The sequence below is a fragment of the Bos mutus genome, chromosome 27 (genome assembly GCF_027580195.1).
Source record: "Bos mutus isolate GX-2022 chromosome 27, NWIPB_WYAK_1.1, whole genome shotgun sequence".
In the NCBI taxonomy this organism is placed as follows: domain Eukaryota; kingdom Metazoa; phylum Chordata; class Mammalia; order Artiodactyla; family Bovidae; genus Bos; species Bos mutus.
Window position 1 is genome coordinate 18,288,140 of NC_091643.1, and position 14,090 is coordinate 18,302,229.

Below are 14,090 nucleotides of genomic sequence, written 5' to 3' on the forward strand. Positions count from 1 at the left end.
ACATCTTACTTTTTTCTTTGCCATTGTCGTGTCCTCAGCATCTAGGACTGTGGCACGTAGCCAGTCCTCAGTAAATCTTTGTTGAATACTCACTTCCATCTCTGTCAACTTGGATGAGAAGCTGAATCTGCCATTGAAAGGAGGAGACACTATGGGGTGTTGACACCCAGATTTCTGAGCAAACACAGTAGGGAACATATGCAGGACCACAGTGAGTTCAACAAGTAGCATCCACCAAATATTATCTAGGGAGGGAGACTGCTTGCCTCTGGACACCCAGCCACTGACTCAGTAATGAGGAGGGCTTCAGTCCACGGCTTGTTTTTGCTCCTACAAACACATAACAAGTGCACGTGTTGGGGTATAAACTTGCACTTCTTCTAACTTCTACCAAGTACCAAACCCCGCTTTCCCCTTGGGTGGTGGGTCCCTTTGCTTATTCAGTCCAATCTCAAGAGTTTTCTATCGTTTCGGGATGTCTGAACAATGTCCATTCAGGTTTTGAGTCTTCAGTCGTGTGTCTGATTCCCAGCTCTCCTCACATCTACCTCCCACTAGACCGACAGTTCCAGCTGTCTCTTTCACACCCCCTCCCTCTTGCACGCACTCAGCCTCTGGAGTGCAAAGTCGGGGAGACAGGGAGAAGCAGGAGCATGTCACTGCCCAGCAGGATGGTTTAATCCGTCTTCTGGCTGGGGCTGCCTCTCTGGCTAGTTGACTAGCGGCTGCTCAGTCTGTTGGCCCATCACCTGAATGTTGGCTCTCTTCAGGGTTTGCTAATTGGTCCCTCCAGGGGCTCAAGGGGGTTCACCTCTCTCCCATCTCCTGCCAAGTGTGTTCTTGCTGCTGGGTGGCCCTCACTGCTCAGGTTGCCTTCTTCTGAGGGTACCAGAGGGATGGCCTTTAAACCCAGCTCCCTCCAAGTGGTCTACTCCACCCTCGGGAAACACGCATTCTTGTTATCACATGGTGGAGGGCAGGCTCCATCTGGACTCTCAGCCCCAGGTATTTACAAGCTCCAGGAACATCAGGTCCTCTGCTGGACTAGCAGGTCAGAACTTCCAGAAAGAGACCATCACACTCAATATAGTGCCCAGTTCCAATGTCTTCGGTCTTCCAGAAATGAGGATGGGAGGCCCAAGTGAAAAGCCTCCTTCCTCACAATAAAGGAAAGTTGGAAGGTTTCTTGCTCTCCATGTTCCTTTGCAAAGCAAGTTCTTTCTCTCACCCAATATTTCTCTCTCTCAAAGTAGCGATGAGAGAGAAACAGTGGGGCCATTTTTGCTAAAAAGACACTATCACTTGAACAGCTAGAATTCTACTGCTCTGAATTTAGAACCTTTGTTAGAACTGGACATGGAACAACAGACTGGTTCCAAACAGGAAAAGGAGTACGTCAAGGCTGCATATTGTCACCCTGCTTATTTAACTTCTATGCAGAGTACATCATGAGAAATGCTGGGCTGGAAGAAGCACAAGCTGGAATCAAGATTGCCGGGAGAAATATCAATAAACTCAGATATGCAGATGACACCACCCTTACAGCAGAAAGTGAAGAGGAACTAAAAAGCCTCTTGATGAAAGTGAAAGAGGAGAGTGAAAAAGTTGGCTTAAAGCTCAACATTCAGAAAACAAAGATCATGGCATCTGGTCCCATCACTTCATGGGAAATAGATGGGGAAACAGTGGAAACAGTGTCAGACTTTATTTTTTGGGCTCCAAAATCACTGCAGATGGTGATTGCAGCCATGAAATTAAGACACTTACTCCTTGGAAGGAAAGTTATGACCAAACTAGATAGCATATTCAAAAGCAGAGATATTACTTTGCCAACAAAGGTCTGTCTAGACAAGGCTATGGTTTTTCCAATGGTCATGTATGGATGTGAGAGTTGGATGCTTTTGAACTGTGGTGTTGGAGAAGACTCTTGAGAGTCCCTTGGACTGCAAGGACATCCAACCAGTCCATTCTAAAGGAGATCAGTCCTGGGTGTCCATTGGAAGGACTGATGCTGAAGCTGAAACTCCAATACTTTGGCCACCTCATGTGAAGAGTTGACTCATTGGAGAAGACCCTGATGCTGGGAGGATTGGGGGCAGGAGGAGAAGGGGACGACAGAGGATGAGATGGCTGGATGGCATCACCGACTCAATGGACATGAGTTTGGGTAAATTCCAGGAGGTGGTGATGGACAGGGAGGCCTGGCGTGCTGTGATTCATGGGGTCGCAAAGAGTCAGACACGACTGAGCAACGGAACTGAACTGAACTGTTACCAGTTCTAGGTTGAGTCAAAAGTCGGGGGGAGGGAGTTGGGGGCAAAGGAAAGTTCTATTTGAAAAAAGGGAAAGACCCACTTGGTCTCTAACCTACCTGGTAACATACCCACAGACTGTGATCTCCTTTCCGGTCTGTATATTCTATGTATATGAACAGGCCAGTACATGACTCCAGCTCTATAGGTTATCCCAAAGGTTAATGCACATGCTGTGACAAATAGCAAATGCCTGATAAATTATTAGTTATGAATGCTATCACTATGATCCCTTCATAGGAGCTCCTTTTTTCCTTCACAGAGAAAAATGTCTTTCATACAGTTTTTTCTTACAACTTACTGAGCATGTGAAGTAAATATTTTCCTAAAAATGTTGTGCTTCCTGTAAGAAAATACTTTTGTGAGATGTTCTATTAACTCTTTGCAGAGTACACCTTTCCTTCTTGGAAGCATGGGACCCATGTTGCTTTTTCTTCTCCTTTTTGTTCCATTTCTTATGAAGTCAGCAAATGGTCTTGGAAACTACAGATGCAAATGTTTATTGAATGAAGACATAGTAAGTACGTACTTCTCAGTAATCCTTTTGAATTAGAAAATGAAGCTGGATGTGAGGCTGAAGTTTTGTCAATTTTTATAAAAAACAATGAAATCTTTGGGTGTAATGAATAACCTTAATATTAAGCATAATATTAGATTTTTTTCTTTCTCATATAAGGGAAATTTGTTGATGATACTATTTCTATGCAATAACAAATTTAAGGACTTACTAAATAATCCAATAATGTTTTGACTTGGTAGGACTGTGACTAAAAAAATAACATGGATATACTAATTTTTCAATGGTATATTATAAATGAGTCACAAGAATACTCTATTAAATGAGGTAAAATATCTCAAGTATTACAAATGCTTACAATATCAAATATGCACTCATGTCTTAACTCTAATATAACCAACGGTTTATTTCTGTATTCTACTTATGTCTCACCTTTTCCAAAGTTTAAACACATGTAACCAGTAAGGAAGTTAGTACATTATCCCAAGTAATTTTTAGATTGCCTTCCAAGCAGAATCATGATGGGAATGTCTTCTCAGACAGCTGAGATGGCCACAGTTCACAGCTGCCATCAAGACTCGCTGACTTTCTTCAGTGTTTTTGATGGTTCTGCATTTCTTTGCTTCTCATAAGATAGATGATAACTCTACAATGACTTTAAAGTCATTCCATTGGATCTTTCATGCTCTCAGTTGATTCTAGAGCAACCCATTTGAACAGGAAGAATCCTCTATTCTTTTCTCCTGTTACCTAGACCACAGCTCTGTTGAATTCTAAGTAACTGTCAGTGATTTATTTGACTCCTGTTATCACAGTCCTAAGGCCCAGTGACAAAGGACACAGAAGAGAAAGCAATTCATGTTTGGGGGAGACAGCATAACGGCATTCTAAAAGAAACTCCTCAGGGACACCCCTGGAATGCCAGTGTTTATGCCTCGGCACTTCCACTGCGATGGCCCAGGTTCGATCCCTGGTCGGGGAACTAAGATCCCACAAGTCCCACAACATGGCCGAAAAAGAAGTACATAAATCAATAAAAGAAATTCCCTGTTTCTAAGAATGAACCGGAGACCAACTTCAGGCCTGAGCCTGCTGCAGAAAGATGTTTCATCCAGGAGATTACAGTTCAGTCCATCTGTTTTTATGGTAAAGACTTTGTAATGTGTGAGGGTCATTTTGAACCAGTTATTCATACGTGGTCATGAGGCAGATATGTATGGGATGGCTTCCAAAACACACTCTGGCAAGGAGTCAGGAGACAGGAGGACAGAGGCAGGGAGGATTTAAAACAAAACAAAACAAAAGAAACCAACCCAGAAGGTACTCATGGAAAACGGAGAACTTGGGGATCTAGGAACTCTTATGCCTCTGCCTGGGAGCAATAACCAACGATGTTTTCTCTTGGTCTTTTTTTTCAGTAAAAATGATATGCCACAGAATAAAAGCAGCTAATCCACAACTAAACAACCAAACGGGGGCTTTCCTGGAAATCAACCATCATACCTTGGTATACCTTCAATCATACTGAAATCAATCAATCATACCTTGGTATACAGGACAGGTGCTGGATGTGAATTTGCCTTTTTATCACACAGAATATTGGAAAAATGTGTTCCAGAAATGAGAATTAATCAGATCAGTAATTTGCTGCCATTGCCTTGATTTGCGGTAAAGTACCAGTGATTTGGGGAGAAGGCCATGGCTATGCACCTTCAATGCAAATATCAACACACTACAAAAGGTGAATAACCTCTTGGTATTATAAAAATAGTTTCCCTTCTGCAGATCCGCAAAAGGGTCTCAGGGACTCCTCACAGTCTGCAGACCACACTTTGAGAATCACCACACTGTGCTGCTGCTGCTAAGTCGCTTCAGTCATGTTCAACTCTGTGCGACCCAAGAGACGGCAGCCCATCAGGCTCCCCCGTCCCTGGGATTCTCCAGGCAAGAACACTGGAGTGGGTTGCCATTTCCTTCTCCAATGCATGAAAGTGAAAAGTGAAAGTGAAGTCGCTCAGTCGTGTCCGACTCTTAGCGACCCCACGGGCGACAGCCCACCAGGCTCCTCCATCCATGGGATTTTCCAGGCAAGAGTACTGGAGTGGGGTGCCACTGCCTTCTCTGCACCACACTGTAGAAGGCCCCAAAAAAGATTCTGTGGAAGATTATTTAATGACATGGAAAAACACGTTCATAATACACCCAAGTGAAATATAATAAAGAACATGTTTGTGTTTGATAATAATTATACTTCTTGAAATAATATGAAATAGAAAAAAATAACAAAGTCACTAACAGGTAGTGATTATATAAATTATAGTATATTCACCAAATAACATAGTATATAGCTGTAAAAAAAAAAAAAAACAGACTGATACATATACTGACATGCAAAGATCTTCACAATAAACTAAGTAAAATAATCTTTGTTGCAGAAAATTGTAAGGTGATGGGGAGGGGTGAGATAGGACTAGGGAATTAAGAGGTACAAACTACTAAATATAAAATAAATGAGCTGCAAGAACATATTGTACAGCACAGGGAATATAGCCAACATTTTACAATAACTGTAAATGGAATATAATCTATAAAACTATTGCATCACTATTCTATACACCTAAAACAAATATAAATTTTAAACCAACTGTACTTCAATATAAGAATAAAAGTAAAAAAACAAGAATGTATGTGTAGCTACACACGCAGAAGCACATAATGCAGAAGAAATGGTTATGGAGAACTGTACGTCACATATTCAACAGGGGTTACCTGGAAAAGGGCTTGTACTGGGATGCAGGGAAAAGGGAATATGGGGGACTTTTATGTTTTAAGTGTAGCTTGAATGTTTCACAAAGAATATTCATTCATGTATTATTCATGTAATGAAGAAAAGAAGTGAATATAAAATGGCTTGGCCAGATATATGAAAAGGGTTAATAAATTACCTACCATGGGAACTTCAGGTTTTTTTTTTTTTCACTTTTCTGGATTTTTTTCATTTTTCTACAATAAACGTGTATTTCTTCTTTATTAACAACAGCTATTTTTATTTACAAAGAAGTCAAGTAAATGCTACATGTTGAACTGCTTAAAGTTATATCAACTGTGATTTACCCAAATCAGTGGCAGGGTTTTGGATATTTCAGTTACATGTGCTAAATAAAGAGATATTAGAATCAAATTCCAACATCATCAAAAGTTAAAGGTACTCAAAGTAATTCAGTTCAGTTCAGTCACTCAGTCATGTCCCACCATTTGCGACCCCATGGACTGTAGCACGCCAGGCTTCCCTGTCCATCACCAACTCCCAGAGCTTACTCAAACTCATGTCCATTGAGTCGGTGATGCCATCCAACCATCTCATCCTCTGTCGTCCCCTTCTCCTCCCACCTTCAATCTTTCCCAGCATCAGGGTCTTTTCCAGTGAGTCAGTTCTTCGCATCAGGTGGCCAAAGTATTGGAGTTTCAGCTTCAGCATCAGTCCTTCCAATGAATATTCAGGACCGATTTCCTTTAGGATGGACTGGTTGGATCTCCTTGCAGTCCAAGGGACTCTCAAGAGTCTTCTCTAACACCACAGTTCAAAAGCATCAATTCTTCAGCACTCAACTTTCTTTATAGTCCAACTCTCACATCCATACATGACTACTGTAAAAACCATAGCTTTGACTAGATGGACCTTTGATAGCAAAGTAATATCTCTGCTGCTTCCTGACCTGCATACACATTTCTCAGGAGGCAGGTCAGGTGGTCTGGTATTCCCATCTCTTTAAGAATTGTCCACTTTGTTGAAAACTGATCACAGTGATCACACTTTGTTGTGATCCACACAGTCAAAGGCTTTGGCATAATCAATAAAGCAGTAGATGTTTTTCTGGAATTCTCTTGCTTTTTCTATGATCCAGTGGATGTTGGCAATTTGATCTCTGGTTTCTCCACGTTTTCTAAATCCAGCTTGAACATCTGGAAGTTCACAGTTCACGTACTGTTGAAGCCTCGCTTGGAGAATTTTGAGCATTACTTTGCTAGCATGTAAGATGAGTACAATTATGTGGTAGTTTGAACATTCTTTGGCATTGCCCATCTTTGGGATTGGAATGAAAACCGACCTTTTCCCGTCTGGTGACCACTGTTGAGTTTTCCAAATTTGCTGGTGTATTGAGTGCAGCACTTTCACAGCATCATCTTTTAGGATCTGAAATAGCTCAATTGGAATTCCATCACCTCCACTAGCTTTGTTCATAATGATAATTAAATAAATGATAGTTTAAGAAAATATATATCTTTATAATTTTCAGTAGGAAAGAGTTTTTATTATTATTTGAAAAATAATAGAAATCATATGTAAAATACAAAGTGCATTTGGTCTATTCTTTTCTCTATTTACACAGAACCCTAAACGTTTCATTTTCACTGGTCTGGCCCACTAGCACCATTTTAAAATGCGTACAAGAGTTTCTTCTAAAAATAAAAAAACAATTTGTAAAATAATTACACATTCTTCATGTATAAGACAGAATTTCGGTAATACAAGAATATTTCATATCACACACATAATCACTATACAACTCCTAATCTGTTACATATATTAAATCATTGCACATTACATATTCCAAACATACTATGGAAATAAGTGAAGAGATTAGAAAACAGGCAATGACATGATTTCTTAAAGCAACCTCATAGGAAGGTAACTTAAGATTCTGTCCTAGGAGGCACTCACTCAGACCCTCAGAAGACTCAACTTTACGTGGCTTGCCCAAGACTGTTTTCAAATGCCAGCTATTCAATAAATAGATGAGTTTTACTTCAAAATTAGAATAATTTTTAAACAAACACTCCCTACTCTTTTCAGAAATGAAATACAGCTTCCCTCTTATAATACAGCAGGACATACAATTCCTCTGACAGCTGCCAGTCTAACTAAAAAGACCCTTGTTTTTGGTTTTGGCCACTGATTTCTTGCTGGTATCAGGTAAGGTGTCATTTCCTTTGGCAAACCACCAAGGTAATTTTCTCTTGGACATTTCAGACGAAGTCTATAGGAAAGAAACAACAAAAAAAGTATATACATTATATATATGTATATATATATTTGTACTGCTGGCAAGTAACACGTGCTGTGCTAAGTCATTTCAGTCATGTCCGACTCGGATCCCATGGACTGTAGCCCGCCAAGATCCTCTGTTCATGGGATTTCCCATACAAGAATACTGGAGTGGGATGCCATGCCCTCCTCCAGGGGATCTTCCCAACCCAGGGATCGAACCCACATCTCTTACATCACCTGCATTGTTACTAAATATACACCCATCATCATTCCCTTTTCAATAAAACAAAATAATGATATCTACAGAGTTTATTTCTGATTCAAAAGTAAACACATGAGAGACAAAATCACTATATCATTTGTTTAGGCAATTACCTGCCACCCTCTTACATGTTTTTAGATACTCAAGTGTCTAAAAAAGACTCTCATTTGGGAAGGAAAGAACTGGATATTATTTCAGATCCATATTAACTTTGGGTATGCCAAAATGGTGAATTTAATGTTCGGAGGAAGGCATATGCTTGAGCATGTGTACACACACACACACACACACAGTTATATTAGCAATTAAAAAAGCATACAATGTGTACATCTACACTGGTGGACAAATTCGGAGTAGTTCAGGCATCATCAGGGCCTTGCAGAACTGCTGAGACATCACAGGTACTCAAAAAATATTTGCTCAGTAAATGGGGGAAAAATGATCTTTGTTTTGTAGACTCTTTTGAGGATCTGCTGAAACTGTCTTTAGGGAAAAAAGACAAATGTACACATGCACAATATTTTGTCTAATTCTAGAGGGTCCTATGCACCAAATGAAGCCTCAGAATTTTAAGTTAAAAGTCTCTAGCTTTTAGGGGAAAAAATTAAACACAAAGGCAGTGGTTGCCTACTATATGATCTGCACAAGCAGATCCAACATATAGAGAACAGAAATTTCTTCTCCCTTAAGAAGAAATAAAAAGCAATGGGACAAAAATACTAAAAGGCAAAAATTTTTTAAACAACCTGAAATAAACAAAATTTAAAAGCTTCAATTTAAGAAAACTTGCCATCAATTTTTAAAAAACTTATTTTAAGAATCTTATTTGAAAAAAACTTATCTGAAAGAAAAAAAACATATTTGAAGACTCTACTGTGTGCCTTGGTATATTAATCAGAACTACCATTATCAAGACATAATCTTCCTCCAGTAAACAGCAGTCACAACAGATGTAAACCTAATGATGCATCAGCTAATAAAGAGAATTTGTTTTGACATTAGCTTTTATTAGAAGCCTCATAATCATAAAATGAAAGAGACTAAGGAATACAACCCAGGGCGGTAGAGAAGACAAATGTTAACACAGGAAGGATCTTGAAACTTGGCCTCCAACAGACTTTACAGCGCTCAGAGTAGCTTTCTATACTGGAAGGTGGATGGAAGAAAAACAATCTGGCTGGCTCACTCATCTCATAATCTACTTCCCAGCCTCAATATTCTTGTTCCCCTAAATGGGGAAAAAGAAAAGGCTAAATCCAGTAAGCTTAGTATGATTTCCATCCACTTACCCACCCTCTCCACAATACCCCCATTCTACATACACACACATGGTTGGTTCATGTTGTACAGCAGAAAGTAACACAACACTGCAAAGCAGTTATGTCCCGATTAAAAACAATACCTCCACTCTGTTGTCAGAATATGGTATTATTTCAATAGGATGGAAGCAAAAATGTTAATGTGAGATTTAAACAATATTTCACTATAAATGTGCTTCAGTATTCAGGAAAAATAACAAGTTACACTTTTTCCTGTATTGACGGATACAGCTGGGAAAAAAATAAGGTCTTAGGCACTTTGTATACAGATTTCAGAAATAAAAGGCTGGGAATAGCAGCCAAATTTCAGTACCACTGCCCAACATATATCTTCTTTAATGCCCTTCTTATAGCTAATCAATTGCCAAAATAATGTAAAGAATTCCAGGTAAGCAAATTTCATTAGGTTATCTAGGACATGAATATATACACATCTAACTGAAGGACAGTTTTAAAAAACCAGCCCCTCTTATTTTTAAGCTATTGAGAGAAAAAGAGTTTAACTGTTGGAAATCTTATAAAGATTACAACTGAAATAAAGTTCCTAATTCTCTAATATAAATAGTAGCAACCACCTACCGCTATGCTGAATTTATCATCCGTGAACTAAAGTAATTTTTGAGTTAATTATGATTTTCACAAACTTTTATCACTGAACTTTAGGCCCAGAAGAAATTAAATGTCAAATTTTCAAGTCTTTGCAATCATTTGGTAGAGTCACAGTGTCAAAGAAGAGTTATTCTCTAACTACAATTTATCTCAGATAAATCATAGAACAATAATTTTCAAAGCATGTGATTTTAATAAAATATACCATGTAAAATACTACTAAACTCATGGTCGTTCTCTGATCATGCAAAAGTGCACTGGGCTGTGCCCAGGGCCATGAGAAACAACTACCCTTGTACCTGAGAGACTCAGTGTAACAGGAACAGAGAATGAAGAGTAACAGGAGGTAGACAAATTCCAACATCTAAAGAGGTATTTATAATAGAAGTTGGGTTTTGGTTTTGGTTTTTTGACCATGCTACAAGGCATGTGGGATCTTAGTTCTCTGAACAAGGACTGACTCTGTGCCCCCTGCATTGGAAGAACAGAGTCTTAACCACTGGACCCCAAAATTTTAGGGAAGTCCCTGAAAGAAAGGGCATTTCCAGGTTATACAGTCAATATAAGGTAGATGTAAAATTTAAGCTGACATTCCCACACAATAAGCTAGAATAGATGGGATTATATTCTTCTTTTCTTGTCATTAAAAAAAAAATCTCTTTTCTCAGATCAGATTTACAAAACCAAAGGAAATACAGCTCAGAGATTTTTTTTTTTTTAAGTAACCTTCTATCAGAATTTGTAACACATCAAAAAATACAACATTGTGGTATTAGGATATGGAAATTGAACACTGACAGTCTATGAAAATTCTACATATAATTAACACCTTGGTCTTAGTGCCTACTTCTTCCTTGGTTCTCTTAGAATTTGAAGAGCTCTCTTCAGGGTCGGGGAAACATCGCTTTTTGTTGGGATCACATGAAGAGTGGCATCGCATTCTGTGGTCACCATCTTTTTCCAGGATCTTGATTGTCATGTGGATAAGATACGTGTCAATGTTTTCAGGAACATATATTCTAATTAGGTTAATTTTATTTGTATCTGTAAAAGAATTTTTTAAAAGATTTAAAAGTAAATTACATAGAGCATCACAGAAAAACCTATAAGCTGGAAATAATGAAATATTTTGTAGAGAGGAAGGAGGAAGGTGGTCAGAGAAGATGTTCCTCCTGCAAATGCCTACCCCCTCACAGATCGGAAATGGAGTAAGCACACACCCCCTTCACTCCTGCACTCCTGCCTCCGAGCAGGTCAGCTCATCCACTCTGCAGAACTTCTGTTTCAAACTGAGAATCAAAACCACCATCCATAGAATTGTTTCTAAAGGAATTATGCTTCAAATTCCAAATATCAATTATAAGCTAATTTTTTTGAAAATAATTTATTCTTAAAATAGAAGCTAATCATACTTGTAAATAAGATGCTAATAAAAAGGATTCTTTCAATGGATACTGAAGCATAACAAAACATATCAACTATTTAAAATGTCTATTAATTGAATATGTTTTCTGAGAAAGATAGATTTTATTTTAAGATCTTATTTGCCCTAACTTTCCACACAATTAAGGGCTGAAAATATCTCCCGAAAAATCAAGTGAAACAATGAGCACTGCCTGCACTCCTTCAGCGGTTAAAGAGATCAAATTACCCTTATTTTTGTGGCATGTCCCTTGGAAGCCACCCTTAATTTTCCAGGGACATGCACATTAAGAATGAAAGAACAAAATTCTTCAAAATATTATCCAGGTACATCATTAAATACATTGCTTCATTTATTAGCAGGCATAGTTACTATCTCAACTCCATAAGAGAAGCAGCTTAAAATTAGGTAAACATGAAAAAAAACTAAAAGAATAAAAAAGTGCAGAATTCCTTAAAATATTAAGTTACAGGGACAAAATCTATTTAGCAAATAAGCATGAAAATAATAAGACATAATTTCTCTGTTCTCGAATACTCTATGTTTAAGTATAAGATCATGCCATAATAAAATATAGAAAATTATCAATTCAAGATTGGGCAGAATTTAAATGCCAACAAACTGGTTCATTAAAACACCAAATTATGTGATATGGCTGCTGCTGCTAAGTCACTTCAGTCATGTCCAACTCTGTGCGACCCCATAGAAGGCAGCCCACCAGGCTCCCCCGGCCCTGGGATTCTCCAGGCAAGAACACTGGAATGGGTTGCCATTTCCTTCTCCAATGCGTGAAAGTGAAAAGTGAAAGTGAAGTCACTCAGTCGTGTCTGACTCCTAGCGACCCCATGGACTGCAGCCTACCAGGCTCCTCTGCCCATGGGATTTTCCAGGCAAGAGTACTGGAGTGGGGTGCCATTGCCTTCTCTGGTGATATGGCTACAGCTAAGTAAAAGAATGAAATAACCTATTTGAATCATTAGTGTGACATGGATATCTTCATTTCTTATTATAGTTTATAACTCAACAATGTTTCCTCCAGTGAGATAATAAACAGTATTTTATTATGGAAAAATAAGAATTCAAAAATAAAATTTCACATCAATAAATTATATATTACAGACTATAAATGTACAATTGAAAGAAATAAAGTTTAGTTAGAGCTCACGAATCTTAATGTTCTCAATTTTGGCTTTGGAAGTAAACTACAATAATATATATTTTCACATTATCTGTATAATGTATATATAATGTTTGGACAGAAAGATGAAATAAGTGTTTAATAAGTATAATTTAAATTTCATTGTTCTTTGGAATTTCAATTTATGCTAATATCTTTATTAATTCAACTGAAATATTAATTTCATTTTAATATTTAACTCTGAATGAAAATTTGCTATACTCAATATGTAGTAGTAAAGAAAATAGGAAAAGGGGGGGAAAACTGCACAAGCTCTTTCAGATGACATTGTATACAATCAAATAGCTTATCAGAGACACATCTTTCTCTAAATCCTAAGAGACAATACATATATAAGGAAAAAAGTAATTCTGGGGTGTTAATATCAAACAGGCATCTGAGCAAGAAGGCATTTGACTTTCTTTGAAATACTATTTCCTTCTGCACTGAAGAAAGAAAGATTTTATACAATCATGATTCTAACCCCACCAGTAATTACTGTTGTCCTTTCTCTGCCTTAACTTCCAGTAAAATGGCAGCTGTAGTGAGAAAGACTAGAGAGTGACCGGCAGAGATGGCTAGCTTCCTCACAAGACACTCACAGCTAAGTGACCTTGGGTATTTTATTACAGAACAGGATCTGGCCCTCAGGTTTTCAAATTTACAAACCAGTAATAACCTCGACAGAGCCAGGTGAACCAAGTTCACACAATGCCAATTCATTAATTTCCAGTTATGAACTCACAACTATTACATAGATTAGCAAGCCTAGCACATAGGTCCCTATAGAGACTGCCCTAAATGGGACACCAAACATAACCAGAAAGCTGTGACACAGGAGCAGAATTAGCTGTTAAGGTGTCTCCTCCCTCCAATAAGATCTTGACATAATTTATCAACAGGCCCTTAAATACCTGAAGGTCTCATCGACCAGGATTAGAAATTGCATATGTCTTTGCTTTAAATAAAAGTTGGCAGAACAACTTTAACACGGTATATAGTAAAGAGGGAAACTTAGGTTCCCTGGAACTAACCTTGAGCAGGTTTCCCTGCTCAAACCTGTGTTTGTCCCTCTCCTGGCCTCTTAGGTTGATCAGCAGAAGAGATGGAGGTCTTCTTCAGTCAAGTCTTGTTCAGGCCTAGAATGAAGGCTGCCTTTGAAAGTAACTTAAATACCTTTGTACTTATCAATTAAGTATAGTATTAATTGTGATCTTTTTCACCTTATTTCTAACCTTGGGGGGAGAACTATATACTTATTCCTGAGTGGGAAAGAGTTTGACGTAGTAAAAAGCTTAATTAACTATTTGCACTGCAGCTCTGGAGATGAGGCTTTTGCTATGTCCTCTGCTCTGTCCTAACAGTCCAAAAAAATTCATCAGATTTACCGGATTATTATGATACATCTAGTTTACGTTTGT

At 38.3% G+C, this 14,090-nt stretch overlaps 1 protein-coding gene across 4 annotated transcripts in view; it reads right to left on the minus strand.

The window, feature by feature from the left end:
* Positions 1 to 4,885: 4,885 nt before the first annotated feature.
* The window catches only part of WRN (WRN RecQ like helicase), a 127,607-nt gene continuing 118,402 nt past the window's right edge, over positions 4,886 to 14,090 (minus strand). For all 4 annotated transcript variants that reach the window (XM_070364311.1, XM_014477622.2, XM_070364310.1 and 1 more), the window contains 2 exons: positions 10,899 to 11,113; positions 4,886 to 7,868 (listed from right to left, as the gene is read on the minus strand). In XM_070364311.1, the coding sequence (XP_070220412.1) occupies positions 7,749 to 7,868; positions 10,899 to 11,113 (335 nt within the window). In that variant the 3' untranslated portion in view covers positions 4,886 to 7,748. The remainder of the gene's footprint in view (positions 7,869 to 10,898; positions 11,114 to 14,090) is intronic.